Raw genomic sequence first — 24482 nt, forward strand, 5'->3', positions numbered from 1 at the left:
TGTTGAAGCTGACACACTGGAATCCTTTAAGAAGCTGCTTGATGAGATTCTGGGATCAATAAGCTACTAACAACCAAATGAGCAAGATGGGCCAAATGGCCTCCTCTCGTTTGTAAACTTTCTCATGTTTTTAGCAACCAAAAAGATGGGCCCGACAAACAGGGGGGGGGGGGGGCACTGTCTCTGAGGTGACTCGACATACAAAGAGGCTTGTGAACCGGAAAGAAAAACATGGAGTTAGTATTTATTAGAACATATACAGCAGGGTGCTCTGCCTCTTCAAAAGCACAACATAATAGAAGGGGGGGGGGTTCCATTGCTGAGGAGACCCGACAAACAAGAGGAGTTCCACCGCTTGGGGCTGTCACATAAATAGAGGCATCAGAACCTGAAAGAGAAGACGACAAGGGATCATGCAATGCTAAAGGTGGGGTTTGGCCAGGGGTCCCCTCTGACTCATGGAGAACCCTCCTCTAAGAGGAGAACCCCCAGCTCGCTGCTGAAGACACTCATGAGAAGAAAACAGGAGAACCACCAATGCATGTAGAAAACAAGAGAGAGAAAACATTTAACACAAGAAGTGTTTGTACTTGATAAGCTGTACCCTACCCACTATGTGAAGACCCTCTGCACAGTACAAACCCCATCTTTTTAGGAGGAAAACCTGTGGTGGCCCAGACGGAAAGGCTGTCCCCACTCCGGACATACCAGCAATGGACTGGTGAGCAGAGGATATTTTGCATGGGGAAGAACAAATGTAAACTTCGACTGCAGGTCCAGCGTCCCATATTTTTGATTAGATAGCGATTGATTTTTGTTCTTGCTGCTGATGTGGCTGCTTCGATTCTGAATGAATGAGGAGTATAGAATTGCAGGGGAAGTCATGCTCTGGAAACCAAAGTGGAGAGGTAAGAAGTGAACCAATGCCTTGATACAACAGACCGGCCTGCAGTGATGAATAGAGGGTCAGAGGGAGATTTGGGTTTACGTTCTGTGATATATTTCAGCATGGAAGCATATGGGCATAGAGGAGAGCCAATTTTTGAAAGCTGAATACATTGTCCTTGCCGAAGCTGATCTGTTTCTGAAATGAGTAGGAAGAGAATACAGTGAGAATCTAGAATATGAGTGAGATCACTGCAGTGATTACCCAGAGTGGGAAAACTGGAAATAGAAGGAACTGTATATTCGGAGCATCTCAACAAACCAACAAATGCAGATAGGCAGATAGGCACTGTGGAATGAGAAAGAACATGAGCTGCATTATTATAAATGCCCAGTAGATGGAGGAGAGCTTGTATTTGGAAATTGTTGGATACTGAAATCCATACTAGCCGCCGCAGTAATTGCATGATAAGAGGGGAACTGGAACGCCCTTTATTTATAATGTGCACTCAGCTATATTATCGCAATAGAATAAGATTGATTTCTTAGACTAGCGATGACTCCATAGCTGGGCTGCTGCAATAATTGGGTAAATTTCAAGAAGAGCTGTGGTTTTAGATTTTGATAGATTTTCAATTTCCTGAGGCCATACACTGGAAAACCATTGATTGTTTAAGAGACCTCTGAGGCATCTGTAAACAAAGCCAGGTTGTGTGGTGCTGAAGTGAAATCAGCATTAAACATAGAAAGGCCCTTCCAGTGCTGAATAAGAGCAGACCACATTGTAATGTCTTTCCTAGCTTCTGATGAAATATTAATGTAGGCGTCCAAGCTTTTTGCTGTCGATGCAGGCACAAGTAGTCGAGATATAAACACCCTCCCTTGGGGGATAAGGTGAATTACAAAGTTGAAGTGACCCAACTTCGGGACGCGGGACGCCAACTTCTGAAAATAAACTCTTCTGATTAGTGATCACTTCTGCTGGTGGATCTGATGATTGAGGTGGAGCAGAAATGGAACATGGTAAGCATTGAGAAGTATCCAGCATACTGCTTCTGAAAGAGTGTTTAATATCTTTGGGCTGCTGCGGCAGCTGAAAGTTAACTGAGTAGCGAAATAAAACTTTCCTTCCCAGCATATACCAAACAGGTGTTGAAGAGAAGGATGGATTGGCATTACTTTAAATGCATCTGATATATCTGCTTTTGCTAAGCAGGAACCACGACCTGCTAATTTAATTGAGTGAATTGCATCTGAAATAGTAATGTAATGAAGAGAATCTTGAGGAATAAGCGAGTTGATGCTGCTGGTGCTCGAACCCTGTGGTGCTGATAAATCAATGATGAGACTCTTTTTTCCTAATATATTCCGAGTGGCAAAGCCAATAGGATTCATTCTGTAGACTGGAAATGGAGACAATTAAGATGGGCTGATTATAAATTTAAATTTCTTTATCTATAAGAGATTGAACTCACTCTGCTTCTTGATTACCAGAATGGAGGTATTTGCTTTAAAAGGAGGAAGGAATTTGAGTGAGTTTTTTGTCCGTCGAGTAACTGGGGAAAATGTTCAGGATAATGTTGTCAGGATAATTCTGTAGTTTTTTTGACAATACGGTGTGGCAGTTGGTGATTGTGAACAGGTGTAGAGGTGATGCAATGCAGAAGATCACAAACCATTGTAATCCGGTAGGAAATGGGGGTTTTAATTATAATCCGGGTCTGGTGACCAAAAAGAAAAACGCTCTGGCAGTACACAACAATGTGTAACGCGTGGAGCTAAACAAACGGGTTTACAGGGTTTACAATAAACATTCTCTGTCCCACAATACTAAAACACGGTCACCAGTCCCGGATGTGTTTTAGTGCTCGTGATGGGTGATAACAGGTTATTTGGTGACAGTTTGTGCAGTGTAGTTCCAGCTTATGCTGGCCCAAAAGCGACAGCTCCGGAACGTGTTTAGCCGTCTGGTGGTACAATAAACAAGACAATTACTAACATGCAGAAACAAACAAACACTCACGAAGATTCTTCGGCAGTTCCTACTGCAGCTCTTAGTCCTTCCAGGTTTTTGTATACAACCCAAGAAAAGGAAAAGATAAGGTTTCTCTGGCCCCTTTTATGCTAACCCGCATGATCCCTTGGTAAACGATTCCAGCTGTGTGTATTGCTTGCAGCTGCTACCTCGTTTACCTTCCGGGTCAATACGTTCCTGCAGTTGCTGAGTCTCGCTTCCATCCAGGCTGACCAACTTCCCGACCTCGGAAACGAACTGTCAGGCCAGCCCGTCCAGATACTTTTCCTTTCGCTATTTAGCACCCTCACAGATCGAGAGGGAGATTTATAACCAGAACTCATTGTATTTCTGTCACATTCGGGAATGTTTATGGGAGTGAAGACTGTGAGCCTCTGAGAAAGTCACTTGCGAGCTAGAGGGCAGATTGTTTAGGACTGAGAATCCTTGCAGGTAGTGCACATGTCGATAAAATTACATTGCCTGTTTGAGCAAAAAACAGTGTTGAAATTATTGCAGATTTGTCTTCCACCTGCGAGTCTGACTCTGCGCCCGAAATTGATCGGGAGGAGCTGAAGAATCTGTAGGATTTAGAAAGGAGGATCTGTTTGAGTAATGAGGGATGGTACCAGGTGCTGCTTTGGTAATTGATGCTACAGCTACCTTACACGTTGAGTACCCTGTGGAAGCGCAGACCCCGCATGCCTTAACTCTGAGACTGCCGAAAATCCTATTAGACAGATCTGGGTTGGGTACATTTGCTAATATAGCTGCTGCTTTTGCTGAGAAGGCTTTATGAAATTCGAAAAACATAGTCCTCTGTATATGGCGAAGGCAAGGACGATGTTAGATTTTTCAGTAATCTTGGGTCTCTGGATTCAGTGTTACTGAAATATCTCCACAATCAACCACTCTATGATCCAGGCTGGCTGTGGGGATGTCTTGCTCTGGAACGGTTGCCTGCTGATTAGATGTGCTGGCTGTGGTGATGTCATTAGCCCTACTTGTAAATCAAGAGAGAATGGGATTGTAAGAATTAGGAATATCAATTAAATAATACAACAGTGAAAGCTGTATCATACAATAAAGGGCACAGGAGTGGATGAAGCGAGTCTCAGTTGAGTAGTCTTAGGAGAAGTAGATGTAATGGATGGGAAGGAATAAGGTTAGATGCATCTTTTGCAATAAATCTCTTTTAAGATTCATCCACTGAACCTCTCCTCCTCCTCTGAACAAATGATTTACTTGTTTCCCTCCTACACTTTCCCCAATTCCTTTCTCCCGGCCTCATTTTTTAAACATTTTATTTCAAGTTTAAAGAGCAAGTACTTTGAAATTTCATGTAGTCTTCTACTGCCCGAGATGAGGGCCTTTTATAATATTTACACCCATTCTGAGTCGTTCTTATTGCAGTAAATCAAATAATTTCACTTGAGTTAGAACATAAGAAAGTTTACAAATGAGAGGAGGCCATTCGGCTCATCTTGGTCGTTTGGTTGTTAGTAGCTTATTTATCCCAGAATCTCATCAAGCAGCTTCTTGAAGGATCCCAGGGTGTCAGCTTCAAGAACATTACTGGGGAGTAGGTTCCAGACTCCTACAATTCTCTGTGTAAAAAAGAGCCTCCTACTTTCTGTTTTGAATGCCCCTTTATCTAATCTCCATTTGTGACTACTGGTCCTTGTTTCTTTTTTCACGTCGAAAAAGTCCCTAGGGTTGACATTGTCAATACCTTTTAGAATTTTGAATGCTTGAAGCAGATCTCTGCATAGTCTTCTTTGTTCAAGACTGAATAGATTCAATTCTTTTAGCCTGTCTGCATATGACACGCCTTTTAAACCCGAAATAATTCTGGTCGCTCTTTGCACTCTTTCTAGAGCAGCAGTATCCTTTTTGTAGCGAGGTGACCAGTACTGAACACTATATTCTAGATGAGGTCTTACTAATGCATTGTAAAGTTTTAACATTACTTCCCTTGATTTATATTCAACACTTTTCACTATATATCCGAGCATTTTGTTGGCCTTTTTTTATAGCTTCCTGTAACAGGGAGAGATCTGTGCTGACTCTGCTGGCGTGTTCACGGGCTGCAGGAAGAGGGCGGCAGTCGTCCAACAACCGCCTGTGAGTCATGGCAGTGACACGGGGAGGTGGGAAAGTGGGTGTGTGGACTTTCCCCCTCTCTGAATGGCTGAGAGGCGTGTCTTGGGAGATTGTTAGCCTATAAATTAACGCTCTGTTGTTTCCTCAGATCTGCCCTTTTAAACGCGTAGAGTGCGCGGAAACGCTGGTCCACGACCGAACGGAATGGAACGGAGGTTCAGAGCGAGACAGTGAGGGAGGGGAACCCTTGGGCAGATCCCTGAATAAGGATAGCTGAACAGGCTAGGTAGCCGGCAGCGTAGGACGGTGATCCGGGTCGCACGGGCAGCGGCGACCGGGATACTGCTGCAGAGTGCAGCACCTTTTCTTTGTAGTTTTGTTACTGTTTTATTTTTCCTGTTTCTTTGTGCCTTCGATTTTTGCAGTATTGTTTTGAAGCACCTGCGAGTGCACCTGAACTGTTTACCGTTGCTTGATATTCCCGTGGTTCTGTTTACCATAGTTGGTAAGCAGACCACGGACCAACAGCGCTCTCTGCGGGCTAAAGAAACCCAACGCGCCCCTGAAATAAAACTGGGCACCTGTGTGGTGTTTTCAATTACACCTGTCTGTCTCCTGGTCAGTGAATTACCCACACCCCTTCCACACTTCCCCTCATTGTCATTTTTTCTTTTTTATTTAGTAGTCGGCAATTGTTTTTATCATTTTCTCGCCAATTTGGAATAGCCAATTATCTAGATAGGAATTAAAAACACAGGCACATAGGTTTCCAACCCACTAGAAGGTAATCCTATACAACTATATTGAGTATTCATTTTGTTACATTTTAAGTAGAATTGACTCTACCCTGTCATTTTTAAAGGCATTGGAAACTAACCCAATGCCTGACTGGCAGGGATAGCTCAATAATAGCAAACTTACCTTACAATTTCAAACTGCTAGCGGAAAATCCTGACCAATGTATATCTTTGAAAATCAAGTTTCTATTTTATAATATGGTGCTTATATCACAGTAAACTTAGTGTAGACCCTTTCATTTTTTATATTAATTAAAATATATATTACCACTTAAATATATTGCAATATTTTAAAGGGATGATTTCTATGCATTTCCACTCTGTTTAGTGATGTGCCTGTTTAATAGAGATGGAAAGGTGTATACAGCTGTAATGTATGTTCCTACTGAAGCTGTGCTTTTGTAGGTTCTGAGTTTATTAAATCACACTAATTACCATTGCTCTGGGGATTAATTCTACACACAGTTTGACAATAAAATATATACAGAATTCCAATGGGTTATTATACATTATAATGGCACAGTACTTTACCACTAACAAATGAAGCACTAAAATGGGTAAAGCTCTATGTTATATGCTGCCGAGGATGCTCCCACAATTTTAAACTATTCATGGGCTCTTCACTCAACAGGACCCTCATCGGCACACAGTATTAGAATCAGTTACTGTACATTGCAATGGGAGGTTTCGGCACAAGCTGTGCCAATAAAATAATATGCACTAAAACTGACAATGCTTTGAGTTATGATGTTTCCTGGGCTATTCTCCACATTGTAAAACCATTTCTGGGTCCCTGACTCAGCAAGGCACTTATTGAAACACAGTATTTCAATCAGTTAATGTACTTTTCCAATAAGCACCCTTTAGAGTTCAGGACCCCAAACTGGTTTTAGGTTGTGGAGAACACGCTGGGCAACATGAAAAAAACAAAACAAAACAAAAAAAAAACATGGTTTTTGTGCTTACTTTTTTATTGCCACAGTATTTAAAAATTAAAAGATTTCAACAAAATAAGTAATAAGAAAAGTACATGGAAATGAATAATACACACAAGACTAAATAATAATATCCCAAAGCAAAGAAATCACTATTAAGACTATTAAGATTATCTAAAATGAACTAAATTAAAGCTCCGATCTGCCTGAAGTGAACATTGATATGCTCTATATGAAAAGACAGGCACGTTTTATAGGAAGATATAAATATGACTGGATATAAACCAGGAGTGATGTGGCAAGTTTTATTTCCTTAAAGTTAGAAGCACTGATTTTAAGAAAATCATTCTGAAATTCATACCGACACAAAGAGATAGTGCTTAACAACGTTAGTCCAGAAAGTGTCAACTCTGATATGAACTAGCCAATCAGAAACTTCCTCGTCCCCTCGAGTCCTTATTGTAACGGCATGAAACTTACAGTTTCATTGCTAAGTGATTATGAGAGAATCTCTTCTAGTTAATAATATAGAAGTTGCCTTGACTAACTACTAGAATACTATTATTGTTTGTTTTTCATGTTTGTAACAGGGGGGGTTGTGTTACTGTGTGGGTATCCTCTGAGAGATGAGAGACACACACAGAGTTTGATGTTGAAACACTGTGAGGACCTGTAACAGGGGGGTTGTGTTACTGTGTGGGTATCCTCTGAGAGATTAGAGACATACACAGGGTTTGATGTTGAAACACTGTGAGGACCTGTAACAGGGGGGTTGTGTTACTGTGTGGGTATCCTCTGAGAGATGAAAGACACACAGAGGGTTTGATGTTGAAACACTGTGAGGATCTGTAACAGGGGGGTTGTGTTACTGTGTGGGTATCCTCTGAGAGATGAAAGACACACACACAGGGTTTGATGTTGAAACACTGCTTACCATTAATTGCAAGGGGTTGCACTGGTTGGTGGTCGCCACTAGGGTACCAGCAATGGTAGCCCTAATGCGGAAGGACATATAAACAAGTGTACATATTTATAAAAAGACAAAACAAACTGTACAAAAACTACTAAGAAACACAAGGTGCTCAAGCTTAGGCTGTACGCCACTCCCACTAGAGGGAGGTCCCGCACCAGGAATTTTCTCCCTGCTAAAACTAAATGAACTGGTGTGGGGTTCCAATTCTTCAAACTTTATCATAGGGGTTAATAGTATAAATGAGCCACTTAAACACGCAGTGATAATCTGCAGATCACCCTGGTTCCACACCCTTGTCCTTTAGGTTTGTTGAAGAAAACACAACACAAGCACAACACAAACAAAGACAAACCAAGGACTGGCTTTCCAGCCCCGTTTTAAAGGCAGGTGACCAGGGTTCATTGATTATAAAATCTGCCATTGACACCTGGCCACCTGCTGCACGTTCCTTTGAATTAGACGGGAGGGAAGTCTCACCTCCCAGCCCTGCAAATCAAACAAAACCATATTCTTTACAGGGGCAGGCCTCACCCCTCCGCAGTGTTGTACAAATAAATCATTATTGCTTATATATATCAACCTCAGGCCAGAACTTGAATCAAGGGGCGTTAATAGCCTACTGTTTGTTCTAGCATGTAAATCTATATACAGTGCCTATAGAAAGTCTACACCCACTTTCAAACCTTTTGTTGCCTTATAGCCTTGTATTAAAATGTTTTTTTTTCCATTTATCTACACATCCTACCCCACAACTTCCAAGTGAAAAAAATATTCTAGAAATTTGTAGAAAATGAATTAAAAATAAAAAAAACTGAAATAGCTTGGTTGGATAAGTGTCCAACCCCCTTGTAATAGCAATCCTAAATTAGCTCAGGTGTAACCAATCGCCTTCAAAATCACACACCAAGTTAAGGGGCCTCCACTGGTGTTAAATTGTAGTGATTCACATGATTTCAGGATCAATTCAGAAGTTCCTGTAGGTTCCCTCTGCTGGGTAGTGCATTTCAAAGCAAAGACTTTGAGTACCAAGGGGCTTACAAAAGAACTCAGGGACAAAGTTGTTGAAAGGCACAGATCGGGGTGGGTATAAAAAAATATCAAAGGCTTTGAATATCCCTTGGAGCACGTTCAAGACAATTATTAAGATGTGGATGGTATATGGCACCACCAAGACCATGCCTAGATCAGGCCGTCCCTCCAAACTGGATGACAAAGCAAGAAGGAAACTGATCTGAGAGGCTACCAAGAGGCCAATGGCAACTTTGGAAGAGCTACAGACTTTAATGGCCAAGACTGGTCAAAGTGTGCATGTGACAACAATATCCCAAGCACTCCACAAATCTGGCTTATATTTTACTCAAGAAAGCCCACCTTGAATCCTGTTTTAAGTATGCAAAAGAATACTCAGGAGATTCTGTAGCCATGTAGCAAAAAGTTTTGTGGTCTGACAAAACTAAAATGCAACTTTTTGGCCTAAATGCAAAGCGTTATGTTTGGCGCAAACCTAACACAGCGCATCACCCAAAGAACACCATCTCTACTGTAAAGCATGGGGGAGACAGCATCATGTTATGGGGATGTTTCTCATTGGCAGGGACTAGGGCACTTGTCAGGATCGAAGGGAAAGTGATTGGAGCAAAGTACAGAAAAGTCCTTGAGGAAAACCTGCTGCCCTCTTAAAGAAAGCTGAAACTGGGACAGAAGTTCACCTTTCAGCATGACAATGACCCAAACCCACAGCCAAGGGAACACTGGAGTGGCTAAGGAACAAAAAGGTAAATGTCCTTGAGTGGCCCAGTCAGAGCCCTGACCTAAATCTAATCAAAAATGTATGGCATTACTTGAAGATTGCTGTCCATCAACGCTCCCCAAGGAGCTTGACAGAGCTTGAACAGTTTTGTAAAGAAGAATGGTCAAATATTGCCAAATCTATGTGTGCAAAGTTGGTAGAGACCTATCCCAACAGACTTACAGCTGCAATTGCTGCCAAAGGTGCTTCCACTAAGTATTAACTCAGGGGGGTGGAGAGTTATCCAATTATGATCTTTAAGTGTTGTATTTTTATATATTTTTTTTTCTCAATAAAAACTCGTATGGTGTTTAGATAAGTGGAAGAAAATCCTAATTTAAATGCATGAATACAGTAAATACTGTATAATTGTAAATCTCGAAAAACTACTCACTTCTAAATCTTTTGTAGTCATTTTTGTATTACTTTAGTATAAATACATGTTAATTTGGATTCATATGTTGTTTTTTTCTGACTTTATGTGAACGAAAAGACACACATTTGCCCGTTTTCCCATTGGAAATAGTGATATTTTGAAATATCACTGTCCTGGTCACAAAAGCAAAGTTTGTGGGGAATAATAGCCATTTTCTATACTTTTGAGGCATAAGCAATTAGGAAATAACACTTACTACCCAGGAACAAAAAAAAATTTGTTACACGGTGTTATATTTATCAATAAACAAAATGCAAAGTGAGTGAACAGAAGAAAAATCTACATCAAATCAATATTTGGTGTGACCACCCTTTGCCTTCAAAACAGCATCAATTTTTCTAGGTACACTTGCACACAGTTTTTGAAGGAACTTGGCAGGTAGGTTAGCCCAAACATCTTGGAGAACTAACCACAGTTCTTCTGTGGATTTAGGCAGCCTCAGTTGCTTCTCTCTCTTCATGTAATCCCAGACAGACTCGATGATGTTGAGATCAGGGCTCTGTGGGGGCCATACCATCACTCCCAGGACTCCTTGTTCTTCTTTACGCTGAAGATAGTTCTTAATGACTTTCGCTGTATGTTTGGGGTCGTTGTCATGCTGCAGAATAAATTTGGGGCCAATCAGATGCCTCCCTGATGGTATTTGCAGAAATGCAGCCCCAAACTTGCAAGGAACCTCCACCATGCTTCACTGTTGCCTGCAGACACTCATTCGTGTACCGCTGTCCAGCCCTTCAGTGAACAAACTGCCTTCTGCTACAGCCAAATTTTGACTCATCAGTCTAGAGCACCTGCTGACATTTTTCTGCACCCCAGTTCCTGTGTTTTCGTGCATAGTTGAGTCACTTGGCCTTGTTTCCATGTCGGAGTTATGGCTTTTTGGCTGCAAGTCTTCCATGAAGGCCACTTCTGACCAGACTTCTCCGGACAGTAGATGGGTGTACCAGGGTCCCACTGTTTTCTGCCAATTCTGAGCTGATGGCACTGCTGGACATCTTCCGATTGCAAAGGAAAGTAAGCATGATGTGTCTTTCATCTGCTGCAGTAAGTTTCCTTGGCCGACCACTGCGTCTACGATCCTCAACGTTGCCAGTTTCTTTGTGCTTCTTCAAAAGAGCTTGGACAGCACATCTGGAAACCCCTGTCTGCCTTAAAATTTCTGCCGGGAGAGACCTTGCTGATGCAGTATAACTACCTTGTGTCTTGTTGCTGTGCTCAGTCTTGCCATGGTGTATGACTTTTGACAATAAACTGTCTTCAGCAACCTCACCTTGTTAGCTGAGTTTGGCTGTTCCTCACCCAGTTTTATTCCTCCTACACAGCTGTTTCTGTTTCAGTTAATGATTGTGTTTCAACCTACATATTGAATTGATGATCATTAGCACCTGTTTGGTATAATTGTTTAAGACTATATGCCTACAAAATCCCTGACTTTGTGCAAGTGTACCTAGACGAATTGTTGCTGTTTTGAAGGCAAAGTGTGGTCACACCAAATATGGATTTGATTTAGATTTTTCTTCTGTTCACTCACTTTGCATTTTGTTAATTTATAAATGTAATGTATTAACATGTCTGTTTTTGAAAGCATTCTTACTTTACAGCATGTTTTCACACCTGCCTAAAACTTTTGCACAGTACTGTATATATACAGTATATATATACACACATACTTTTTATTATACAAAATAAAACATTGCATGTTTCAAAAAGTACTTCGTAATTTAATAAGAAATGTAATACAGTAATATAATATACGCAACACATAAGACATACAACTGAATATAACAAACACACAGAACGTGGACTTGATTGATAAATCTTGAGTGATGTCATTTGTAGAAAAAAAATATTTTTACATCCTGTGGAAGATTTTTTAAATCACTGTGGGGGTGACATCAGATCAGAAATGAATGCAAGTATACGGGATATGGGGTGAAACCGAGTCACAATGGCTGCGCTCAGTATTTATTAAATAACAAGTAAAAGGTTTAAACAAAACAAAACTACACAAAACAAAAGGCATATTAGACAAGCAAATAAGCAATGAACAGCAACAGGTAGTATGCTGGTTGCAAAACCAGCATAAGTAGCAATTGTTTATCTTTTTTTTATTATTATTTTCCCTCCTGTCTCCACTCTCGTTCTCCACGCTGAACATTTCTTCAAGCAGCCAAACTGCGGCTCTTTGATATTGGTGACCAGGTGACACATGCACGGGTCTACTGTGGATGCGTGACTGTCAGGTAATTATATACTTAGTAGCTGATCAGTCACACATTCCTACGAGGTATTTAAAATATAAACAGTAACACCTTGCTCGCGCTGCCACACAATAATAAAACACAAATAACTGGCTTTCCTCCGTCATATACACATAAATCATAACAATAATAATAAACAAATATATACACAAAGGGGTAGGACACCCTGTCACAAGCCCACAGAAATCCACAGGGAAGATGAAGAGCTGGTTTGAAAAACCAAAGTGTGAACACTTGCATTCAACCATTTAGTTCTTTTTTCTACCATGAGCAATTAAAAAGCCAATTTTGCTTTGGTCCTCCCTGTTGAAGAAGGTCCAATTTAGACTTTGGATGCACTTTATTATTTTTTATTTCTATTTTTTCCTCATTTGAAAGCAAGGAAAATGGTGCAGAATTTAAAAAATCTACAATGTACTGTATGGAAATCGAAACCGAAGCGAGTAGCCACACGTGACCCATACCCTGACTGGCAACAGACATGTAAAGAGTAAGTCTAATTATGAGTGGTAGAGGCTAGCTGCAAGCTTGCATCATGTAGCCAATGCAAATACTTTAGAACTTGACAGACAGGGTGATTGCAGATTGAAGACTCCCGACCCACACAGACTCCCACCCATTTTGAGGCTACATGTTAGCTAATAGCAATACAGTAGATCTTGGAACACGTGATGTAAGGCAGGGCTTGAATTTCAGCGCAGGATTGCGCATTTTCCAAGTTGCTCCCGCATATCTGCAACTTTCAGTGCGAGAAAATTCCACAGAGATATTTTAAGACACCAAGCTACTGTATTTTTCACCCAATTTATGCCTGAAACACTAAAACAATCTTTAAGAAAGTGGGTGTCAGTGACGAAGGCACTATGAGCCACATTCTAAGTAGTCCTGGTTAAGATAAAGAAAGAAAAGTAGTGCTGGATATTTTAAGTGCCGCGAGACTTTATCCTCACATATGATTCTTGGCCGCTATCTTTAAGGATTATAGAAACTCAGTACACTGCAGTAAGTAAACAGTTTCGAAAAAAAAAAAGACGATATTAAGTCTATTTAGGTGTTATTTTGCAAGAGGTGACTTTCACTTTAACTCTTAAAACTCAGACCCATTCTTCTTGGGGCACCAGCGCACTGAAGGTTACGCACATATTGCTCAGGCACTGTAAAAGCCACCTACCATGGCTTGTTTAAAAGTACAGACTCTGGGCTTTCCAAAGACATATTCAGTGTGTGTATGCGGTACTCCTAGCAGGAAGTACAATCACCTCAAGTTAATCCTCTCATCATGTAACAGAGTTCACAGCTTAGGTTTCGTTTTGAGTCTATTTGGGGTGGTATCGTTGGAAAGTCCAGAAGCTCAGCCCCCCATGTTCACTTCATATTGAGGTTCAATGGTGCAGTTTTTTTTTTTTTTTTTTTTTTTAAGCCATCTATGATTACAACATGTATAGCAGTGACCAAACATGATTATTTTAGAAAAATACATATACTCTCACCTCTATCAGATATATTATGCCTGATCCTGTTGCAATCTTACATAATATGAAAGTACATTTTGTGTCCTTTCATTTGATATGTTACCTGCATGCAGTACAAACTATCCAGTAGTTAAACACACATTAATGAAAACAGTGAAAAACTGTCTGAAATAGGGCTGAGTGTAAAGAGTTAAAAAAAAAGAAATTTAAATTTAAAAGAAAAGCACTTTTTCTTCTGCTGCAGCAAAAACTTCACAAAGCAATGGGGAGTGCTCTGTCTCACAGTGATGAACAGCTGTTAGGTCTCATGAAAACAGCTTATTTTAAAGCAGCAGCAGTGTGAATGATGAGGCAGTAAAACACACACACACACATACATATATATATATACAGTGCCTTGCAAAAGTATTCAGACCCCTGACCAATTCTCTCATATTAAGAACATAAGAACATAAGAAAGTTTACAAACTAGAGGAGGCCATTCGGCCCATCTTGCTCGTTTGGTTGTTAGTAGCTTATTGATCCCAAAATCTCATCAAGCAGCTTCTTGAAGGATCCCAGGGTGTCAGCTTCAACAACATTACTGGGGAGTTGATTCCAGACCCTCACAATTCTCTGTGTAAAAAAGTGCCTCCTATTTTCTGTTCTGAATGCCCCTTTTTCTAATCTCCATTTGTGACCCCTGGTCCTTGTTTCTTTTTTCAGGCTGAAAAAGTCCCTTGGGTTGACACTGTCAATACCTTTTAGAATTTTGAATGCTTGAATTAGGTCGCCACGTAGTCTTCTTTGTTCAAGACTGAACAGATTCAATTCTTTTAGCCTGTCTGCATATGACATGCCTTTTAAACCTGGAATAATTCTGGTCACTCTTCTTTGCACTCTTTCTAGAGCAGCAATATCTTTTTTATAGCGAGGTGACCAGATATCCCAGTGAGCACAGTTGGATCAATAATCAGGAAATGGAAGCTGCATCACCCCACCCAGGCACTGACAAGAAAAGGCCGTCCCTCAAAAATCAGTGCTCAAACAAGAAGGAGACTTGTGAGAGAAGCCACAGAGTGGCCAACAATCACTTTGAAGGAGCTACAGAGTTCAATGGCTGGGAGTGGAGTAATGGTGCACCAGTCAACCATATCAAGAGCTCTGCATAACACTGGCCTGTATGGGAGGGTGGCAAGAAAGAAGCCGTTACTCAAAAAGTACCATCTGAAAGCATGTCTGGAGTTTGCCAGAAAGCATGAGAGTGACCCAGCTGCGATGTGGGAAAAGGTTTTGTGGTCAGATGAGACCAAGATAGAGCTTTTTGGCCAAAACTCAAAGCGCTCTGTGTGGTGCAAACCTAACACTGCCCATGCCTCAAGACACACCATCTCTACAGTGAAGTATGGTGGTGACATCATCATGCTGTGGGGATGCTTTTCATCAGCAGGGACTAGGCATCTTGTTACAACTGAAGGAAGAATAGATGGAGCAAAATACAGGAAAATACTGCAAGAGAATCTGCTTCAGTCCGCTATCAAACTGAAGCTTGGGAGGAAATTCACCTTTCAGCAGGACAACGATCCCAAGCACAAGGCCAAAGCAACATTGGAGTGGCTCAAGAACAAAAAGGTAAATGTCCTACAGTGGCCCAGTCAAAGTCCTGATCTCAATCCCATTGATAATCTGTGGCACTATTTGAAAATTGTGGTCCACAAGCATCGTCCAACCAACCTGAACAACCTGGAGCAAATCTGCCAAGAAGAATGAACCAAAATCACTCCGACACTGTGTGCAACGCTGGTACATACTTACCCCAAAAGACTTAAAGCTGTTATTGCAGCAAAAGGTGGCTCTACCAAATATTAATGTGTGGGGGTTGAATGCTTATGCAAGCAAGATAATTCAGATTTTTATTTTTCTTAAAGCTCATCTGCGTGCTAGTCATCCTAACCAGGGTCTTGACCTGACTGCAGTTCACCGTTGTAACCAACTTCAGTGGGCAAATGCTCACCTTTGATGGCCACTGGCATGCTGGAGAAGTGTGCTCTTCACGGATGAATCCTGGTTTCAACTGTACAAATATATATATAGTTTTTTATATGCAAAAGTGCCTTTTCTTTTGCCATTCCCCCTAAAAGTTTGGAATCCCCCCCATCGGCTGCAGCATAGGGGGGAAATCCCCCCAGCACAAAAATGAAATTCAAGCCTTGTAAGGTAAACTTACTTTTACAACATTACACGTAGGCTTACCTTCTGTAGCCTCTTATGACAAGCCACCACTGGTAAAGAGGCAGACACAAATAAGTAGACAATTATTAGAGCTAACATTGACAGCGCAGCTCATTTGAGAGAGAACACCCCTACAGAAAGTGGAGCAGTCCACCTTGTGTGGAAAGTGACTAGAGTTATGTGCAGATTGCGTACAATGTAAGTTGAGCCAGTAATAGTGTGAGTAATTTTAGAATCTCAGTGCAATTCAACTAGACAGGTATATTTCCCTAACTCTGCTGCTAAAAATGTTTTAGTTCAACAGAAATAAACTCTTCTGAAATAAATAAACAAGTGGATTGTTCATGTCGTTGCAGGACACATTGTTTTAGATGAAGACCTTGAACGGACAGTATTGGTGGTAAACTTGGGGATGATTCCTCCATTAGAAACAGTTACTGTGCTGGTAAGCACTTCCTCGGAGCTCACAACGCTGCCCAATGGCGCAATCAAGGTGGTCTTCCCTGCAGTCTGCACCCCCCAGGTCCAGCAATGTGGGAATGAAGAACCAAGTTCCGCAGAAAACCCATTTCGAAAGTAAGAATGGGTCCCGCTTTACTGTTTTCCTTATTCCAAACATTGTAAAAGACTTTACAGGACGTTTCAGGATCACCCATGTCATGAATCTTACTCCATGTTCACTGCCGTTAGCTACAGTGTTCTCAGACGTGCAGTCATGAAAGAAACATTACAGCGTATGAGTCACTAGTACTGTAAAGGTTAACTAGATCTCTGTTACCAAGCTTTGTTTTCAGGTAATGTTGCACTTCAACACCTGACGTTTTGACCCAGAAGACACTGCTGAAGTGCTTTGTTTACTTGAGGGGTATATGAAATGACTTGTCCTCCAGGTGCAGTTTTGAAAAAATGGGTTACAAAAGAGAACGAAACACATCTGTGGAGATGCAGAGACACCTTTGTACTGTGCAAATGCAAGTCAAGACGTTATTACAGTTATTAACAATTAGACACCAGACCTTGACTAGTACAGGGGAATATCCAAGAACAGCCTTTTTTCTTTCTTTAAAAAAAAAACAGAGATCCTTAATGCTATGCAGAACATAAACAGAGATCCTTCATGCTGTGCAGAACATTAGCAGAGATCCTTAATGCATGCAGAACATTAACATAGATGGTTGAATTCTGGAATCTGCAGCCATTTCCTGCACTGCTCCTTGCAATATAGGGAGGAATGGTGAGATTGCCTGTGCTTTTGAACTGAAATTCTAATTTAATATTGCAATGCAGTCCTGGCCTTGTGGTATCACCTACAAAGAGTCCTTTAGTAGAGTACCTTTGGAAAAGTTTACCATAGCAAAAGCATGGCAATGTGGAAAAAAGAATAGTGAATGCATGGTAAAGCATAGGTAAGCATTGTAAAGCGTAGAAAGCTGTGGTAAATGCATGGGAAAAGCATGGGAAAACTTTACTGTGATGATGTATTGTGGTAAACTTTTAAAAGGGATACTCACATACAAAAGCACACGTTTCAGCAGAATCGTATCAGCTATGTGGTGTACAGTGCCAGGAATTGATGCTATTCCATTTCACCACTTCTCCAGCAAGGACAGACACCACTGTGCGCTCGGCCCTCCCGATCAGACTGCGAGCAGCAGCCAGCTGTGTCTCTCATGGCTCCTGGATGATGAACCCATCAACTCTATAGACTATGATTTTACCTTTCGCCTGGAGATCAAAGGGCCATGCGTTTTAGCAGGTCAGAACACAGCATGTACCATACAGCACTCACTGAACTTGGAAATAAACTGTCCTTTGCCATTGCGTACTAACAGCTTGTGTTTCTTCACAGGTGTGGCAAGTCCGAGCCATGCAATCCGAGCAGACGCTGACCCCTCCGCCCATTCCGCCAGCAGTGTGGTCATCACACTGGCTGACAAATACACCTATGACAAGCCAGTGGAGATTCTCATTTACCCCAGTGGTGTGTATATTAACCATGTCCTGTTGATTGTCATGTTTCTTCCGCATAGTCAAGGTGGTGTGGAGGTGACAAGTTTAGGCAGCCCTTCTTAAATGAGAAGATAGTTCAAGTCGAGTGTTGCATGCTGTGCTAATCTGATTAGCTAGTTTATCAATATAAAGAGTTGGACATTTTTTTAAATAAAAGATGTAAACAAAGTTAGTGGTTTGGCTGTTTAACTTAATAAGGGATATTGATTTTTGCTCAGGAAGCCCTTGATCTCCTGCTTCCCCTGAACTAAGTGTCTTTACTAGTGCACGATTATTCTCTAATTGCACTGATCTGACACACAGGGAACAACTGTTCTAATAAATATAACAGCTAGACCAGCCAGCCAGCCAGCCAGTCCAATCAATATCCCTGGTATCACTCAGGCGGGTTGTTACAGTACAGGGACAACAAAACTGAGCTATAGGACCAGCTAAGCTAAACTTTGTGCAGACAAAACAAGCAGCATTTTAATCAGATTTTCTGCATTTTTGCATATTTTTCACATTGAATTTGTTCAGATCTTTTTGTGTGTTGTAGTAGTATATTTGTCTGAGCGAAAAAAATGACACCAAAGTTTGGTGCTTCTTTCATTTGTTTGGTGTGCAAGGTAATCAAACATGCAATCTTCAGGTGTGAAAAAGTTATTGCCCCCCTAGTTAACACAACCCAATTAAAGGGATAATTAGGGTCAGCTGTTTGAATACTTTGGTTAACAATCAGGCCTGATTTGGGTCAGCCCTGCCCAATATAAATCTGACTAACTTTGGCCCTTACCATCAGAGTGAAGTTGTCAGCACACAGGTTCTAAAGGCACATCACGCCATGATCAAAAGAAATTCCTGAAGACCTCCGGGAAAAAAGTTGTTGAAGCCTATCAGTCTGGAAAGGGTTACAAAGCCATTTCTAAGGCTCTGAGGCTCCACCAAACCACAGAGCCATATTGTCCCAATGGAGAAAGTTTGGGACAGCAATGAATCTTTCCAGGAGTGGCTGTCCCGCCAAAATCTTTCCAAGAGCAAGGCGTAAAATCGTCCAGGAAGTCACAAAGAACCCTAGAACAACATCCAGGGATCTGCAGGCCTCTCTCGCCTTGGCTCAGGTCGGCTTTCATGACTCCACCATCAGAAAGACACTGGGCAAAAATGGGATTCATGGCAGAGTAGCAAGGCAGAAACCACTGCTCACTGCTCACATGAATGCTCGTCTTAAGTTTGCAAAAAGCATCTGGATGATCCTCAAGAGTTCTGGAACAATTTTCTATGGATAGATTAGTCAAAAGTGGAACTTTTTGGCCAACATGGGCCCCGTTATGTCTGGCGTAAACCAAACACTGCATTCCACAGTAAGAACCTCATACCAACGGTCAAGCATGGTGGTGATAGTGTCATGATTTGGGGATGCTTTGCTGCATCAGGACCTGGACGACTGAAGCGCAGCTGGGTCATGCAGCAAGACAATGATTCGAAACACACAAGCAAGTCTACATCAGGATGGTTGAAGAAAGTCCAGACCTAAACTCCATTGAGATGTTGTGGCAGGACCTGAAACGAGCAGTTTATGCTCGAAAACCCACAAATGTCATTGAGTTGAAGTAGTTCTGCAGAAGGAGTGGGCCAGAATTCCTCCATGGCGCTGTGAGAGACTGATCAATAACTACAGGAAGTGTTTAGGTTGCAGTTATTGCTGGTAAAGATGGCGTAACCAGTTATTGAGTCTAAGGGGGCGATTACTTTTTCACACGGGGGCATTGGGTGTTGCATAACTTTCTTTAATAAATAAATGAAATAAGTATCCAAATTCGGTGTTATTTGTTCACTAAGGTCCCTTTTATCTAATATTAGATTTTGTTTGAAAATGTAGAAAATCAGCCTGTCCCCCCTTTTTATGAAAACGTGTACTATATATATATATATATATATATATATATATATATATATATATATATATATATATATATACAACTCTGGAAAAAATTAAGAGACCACTGCAAATTTTTCTTAAATCAGCATCTCTACATGTATGGCAGCCATTCCATTCCAGTGTCTGTTGAATTCTACTGAATGAGGTACTGATTAGGGGATGCTCCATGCCACACAGCCAGGTAAATCAAGGTGTGGATGGAGGACCACCAGATCAAGACCCTGTCATGGCCAACCCAATCTCCAGACCTGAACCTCATTGAAAACCTCTGGAATGTGATCAAGAGGAAGATGGATGGTCACAAGCCATCAAACAAAGCTGAGCTGCTTGGAGTGGCATAGAGTCACCCAACATCAATGTGAAAGACTGGTGGAGAGCATGCCAAGACGCATGAAAGCTGTGATTAAAAATCAGGGTTATTCCACCAAATATTGATTTCTGAACTCTTCCTAAGTTAAAACATTAGTATTGTGTTATTTAAAAATGAATATGAACTTATTTTCTTTGCATTATTATTATTTTGACCAGTTATCATTTTCTGCAAATAAATGCTCTAAATTACAATATTTTTATTTTGAATTTGGGAGAAGTGTTGTCAGTAGTTTATAGAATAAAACAAAAATGTTCATTTTACCCAAACACATACCTATAAATAGTAAAACCAGAGAAACTGATAATTTTGCAGTGGTCTCTTAATTTTTTTCAGAGCTGTATATATGCATTATTTTATTGTAACAAGTCATATGCACATATCCAATTTGAATGACTTTTTAGAAAAGAAAGAAGATCTCTTTTGAGATTTCCATTTAAACCGCTGCTTGAGAGAAAACAAGAATAGAAAATCAGAACATGAATGTTCATCGGTAAAAAAATCTGTAAAAAAAGATTTACATCTCTGCCATAATTGTTTCTAGTATGTATACAGTATGAATCTAATTTCAAATCAGATCTACTGTACAGGATATTGGCTTTATAGTGTGTGTTCTATCCGTTAGCAAGGGGGGGACACAAGACAGACTGTTTTATAACCCTCTGTGGCAGGCTGGCGAGTGGATAGAGGCCCAGAGACAGACTGCAGTTCAAAAAAATAACTATTTTATTTCAAATCAGGGATCTCAAACACTAAAGCAAAAACAAAACTACAAAAATATTGGCAATGCCTTAGGATTCAAGTTTTCTACACAACCAAAAAAACCAACCTGCTTGTGCTTCTATCCCAAATGAGAAGTGAGGCCTCCAAGGTGGCTGGGCGCTGGGTTAATCAACTAATCAACAAGACCTGAACATAATAAACCCAGGACTGTTTTTAACCCCATCCCTATTTAAAAGGGCAGAACCCTCTTTCTATGCACTTTCAGAAATATCATATTTGTTTGGTAATTTTACTAATTTGATCATTTGAGGTGCAGGACTCAGGACTCGAGTTACAATTTTCATGACTCGGACTCTGTGATCCGAGATCGAGAGCTGGACTCCCACCTGACTCGATGACTATGGGACTTGGACTCTCACTTTACTCGTTGACTCTGAGCCTTGGACTCCTACTTGACTCTGGGACTTGGACTTGACTATAACTTTCTGACTTTTTTTTTTTTTTAATGCAATCACGTTTCTATTAATCCAACTTTAATCCATACTTTAAATTACTTGGAAAAAACTAACAAGTACTGTAGCCTTAATATTTGTAGCTCTGTAGCACAGGGGCTGGCAGATCCACATGCACTGTGAAAACAGTGTCAAGTAGTATTTCTCCTGGTGGTGCAGCTCCACTTTAAAAACTACAGTGTCAGCAAAGCTAAACATTCAGTAAACTGCAAATTGTGATCCGTGCATTACTGATAAGCATGGGACAACAACTAACTTCAATAGACACCTCAGTCATTTGCAACCAGACAGGCAATTGGGGTATATCTTAAACTATTACTTTCCAATTAATAATATATTTTATTAAGGAATTACTAATATTAGCATTTTTATTATTGTATTAATAAGATATATTGTGATATCGATAATATATCTGGATGCTGATGAACCGCATACTTACATCTTTAGTATTACGTCTTATACTGTACTATGTTACATATACACAGTCAGCACACATATACAACCCTACAAAATTATGACTTCAGTGACAGTTAAACAAGTGTGACACACTGATTATTTATCTGGTTTTTCAGGGAACACAAAATTGATACAATGTCAACAATATGTAGCTGAAAGGATCGTGTTTTAAAATAAGTAGTCTTCCATTTAGATGTACTGTAGTTGACTTTGTTTGTACAGTACGATATTTTCAACAGAAGTATTTTAACTCAGAAAGATAATTCAGAAAATATCACTTGCCAAGAGACAATCGTGGACTGTAACACTGTACATACTTTTAAATCTGATGTAGTGTTAGAAAACGGTACATCGTCAGAATGTGGTATGCGTACCAAAACTTGATCTGTGTCATGTCAGAAAGCGATAAGTTGTCGCATAGAAAGTGGTACGCTGTCAGATTTTGCCATCAACTGCGATCTGATGGGTGTGTGAACAGGCTGGGTAGGATGACGTCAGGCCAGAAAGGAGTACACAGACAGGCAGTACTGGCAGGTGAAAAACTGAGACGCTGCGGCGCTCAGTGCGTTTATTAACACACAGAAAAATAAAAGACTTAAAAGTAAAATGTGCATGTATATATACTGTTGTGGTGGGATTCAATTACAAATTAATTACTGACTTGAATCCCAGCATGTGAACTAATTTCTGCAATCCCAGTGCTCGCATACTTTATCTGCACGTGAAGCGATTATGCAATCCCCGTGCCTAAATACAACTATATATTTTAAATCACTCGTGCTACACAGACCCATTTATAACCCGTGCAGCAATATTTATACATCAACAATAACACACTGCATACAACATAAAACACAAAAATATGCACAGGGGCGGGGTACCCCGCCACATAATGATAATACTAATATTTAGTAAATCTGTTATTTATATTGGTTGGTATGAGTTTTTCTGTGTTTAATGCTTGGCAAGTTGCAATTAACAGGTCTGTTTATTCATTAAAAAACTAAGAAATTGTGGTGGATTCGGACTTGGGACTCAGACTGGGGACCTTTTGAGCTTGGGACTCGGACCGGGGACCTTGGAGCTTGGGGCTTGGACTCGACGACACGAGTCTTATGGGCTTGACTCAAACTTGACTTGGACTCGATGACCAGTGACTCCACTCCAGCTCTGCTTTTTTGTTGCAAAGTGAATTTAGAGTGCTCTAATAACAGTAGGGTTTTGGTGCACACAGCTACCCAATGCAGCAACGACATTGAGAAAAGCACAACAGCATGAGATAATACTGCTTATACAACCACTTGAAAAATGTCATACATTGTATAGGTTGGCAGTTATCCCCTAGGCATGTAATAATCCTCTGGTCACTGCAGTTTCTTATATAAAGCCATAGGTGCAATAACACAGTCCAGAGTGTCCCACCGTACTGATAGTATGGATGGCTTGTGTGTGTGTGAATGAGCTTACACAATGGCTTGCCATTATTACTGTATGTTTCCCCTGTCTGTGCTCTTCAGAGCCCCACATGCCTCACATCCTTATGGAAGAGGGGGACCTGACACCAGAGGAGTATGAGGAGCACCTCAAAGGACGCAGTGACTTTATTAAAGGAACAAAAACAGATTCAAGCTGTGAGAAGAAGGTACAATACTATGTCTATTTCTATTTATCTGTCTATCTGTGTGATCGGCTTTCTATATATATATATATATATATATATATATATATATATATATATATATATATATATATATATATAATCTTAATCTATCTATCTATCTACCTGTTCTGTCTAGTGTGGTGCATGGTGGGAGAGTGGAGTGCGCATGGTAGTGTGTGTTGGTAGGTGTTTCTCTTTCATGTGTTTGTTTGTTTGTTTGTCTGTCTGTCTGTCTGTGTAATTTTGTGTTAGAATAAAGCAAACTAATAAGTTTGAAATTGATTTTTAGCCAGCATGGCTGGCTCAGGGTTTTTTTTTTTTTCCTTTTGAAAGATTGACTCGGAAACTCAAAATATTTACGGAAGGCTTTGTTTCTTTAGAGAAGTGTGTTTTAGCGATTGGTAAAGTGGTTGGATGTGAAAACATAAAGTCTGCTTCGAGAATGCGTGGTTCAGTTGTGGATTTTTTGAGTCAAACTGATCTAGTACATAACATCGTTGAGAGCGGGATTGTTATAAATGATTTATTTGTTGCTGTTTCGCCGTTAGAGGTACCGGCAAAGAAAATCATTGTATCAGATGTTCCACCTTTTCTGAAGAATGAGTTAATTATGAATGAGTTGTCACGACATGGGCAGATTGTTTCAGCCCCAAAAAGAATTCCGCTGGGATGCAAATCTCCATTCCTAAAACATGTAGTCTCCTTTAAGAGACAGTTGTTTATGTTTTTAAATAAAGCAAACGAAGAACTTAATATTGCCCTCAAGTTCAAAATAGAAGGCAGTAATTATGTTATTTTCGCGACATAAGATACCATGAAATGTTTTAATTGTGGTGTTGATGGGCATTTAGTTAAAAACTGTCCTAAAACTAAAGAGCAGGAGGGAGATGTGTCCATGAATCGGGAAGCTACAGTGCAGAGTAGTGCTGGCGAAACAGAAAAGAAGAATGTTGA

The 24482-nt window shown here is 40.5% G+C and overlaps 1 protein-coding gene across 1 annotated transcript in view; it reads left to right on the forward strand.

Moving 5' to 3' along the window:
- The window catches only part of LOC121328959 (von Willebrand factor A domain-containing protein 5B1-like), a 95267-nt gene that overhangs the window by 49926 nt on the left and 20859 nt on the right, over positions 1–24482 (forward strand). The window contains exons 5-8 of the mRNA XM_041274115.1: positions 16233–16452; positions 17478–17632; positions 17726–17857; positions 23386–23510. Of these exons, the coding sequence (XP_041130049.1) occupies positions 16233–16452; positions 17478–17632; positions 17726–17857; positions 23386–23510 (632 nt within the window). The remainder of the gene's footprint in view (positions 1–16232; positions 16453–17477; positions 17633–17725; positions 17858–23385; positions 23511–24482) is intronic.

The sequence above is a fragment of the Polyodon spathula genome, chromosome 16 (genome assembly GCF_017654505.1).
Source record: "Polyodon spathula isolate WHYD16114869_AA chromosome 16, ASM1765450v1, whole genome shotgun sequence".
NCBI classification, from domain to species: Eukaryota; Metazoa; Chordata; class Actinopteri; order Acipenseriformes; family Polyodontidae; genus Polyodon; species Polyodon spathula.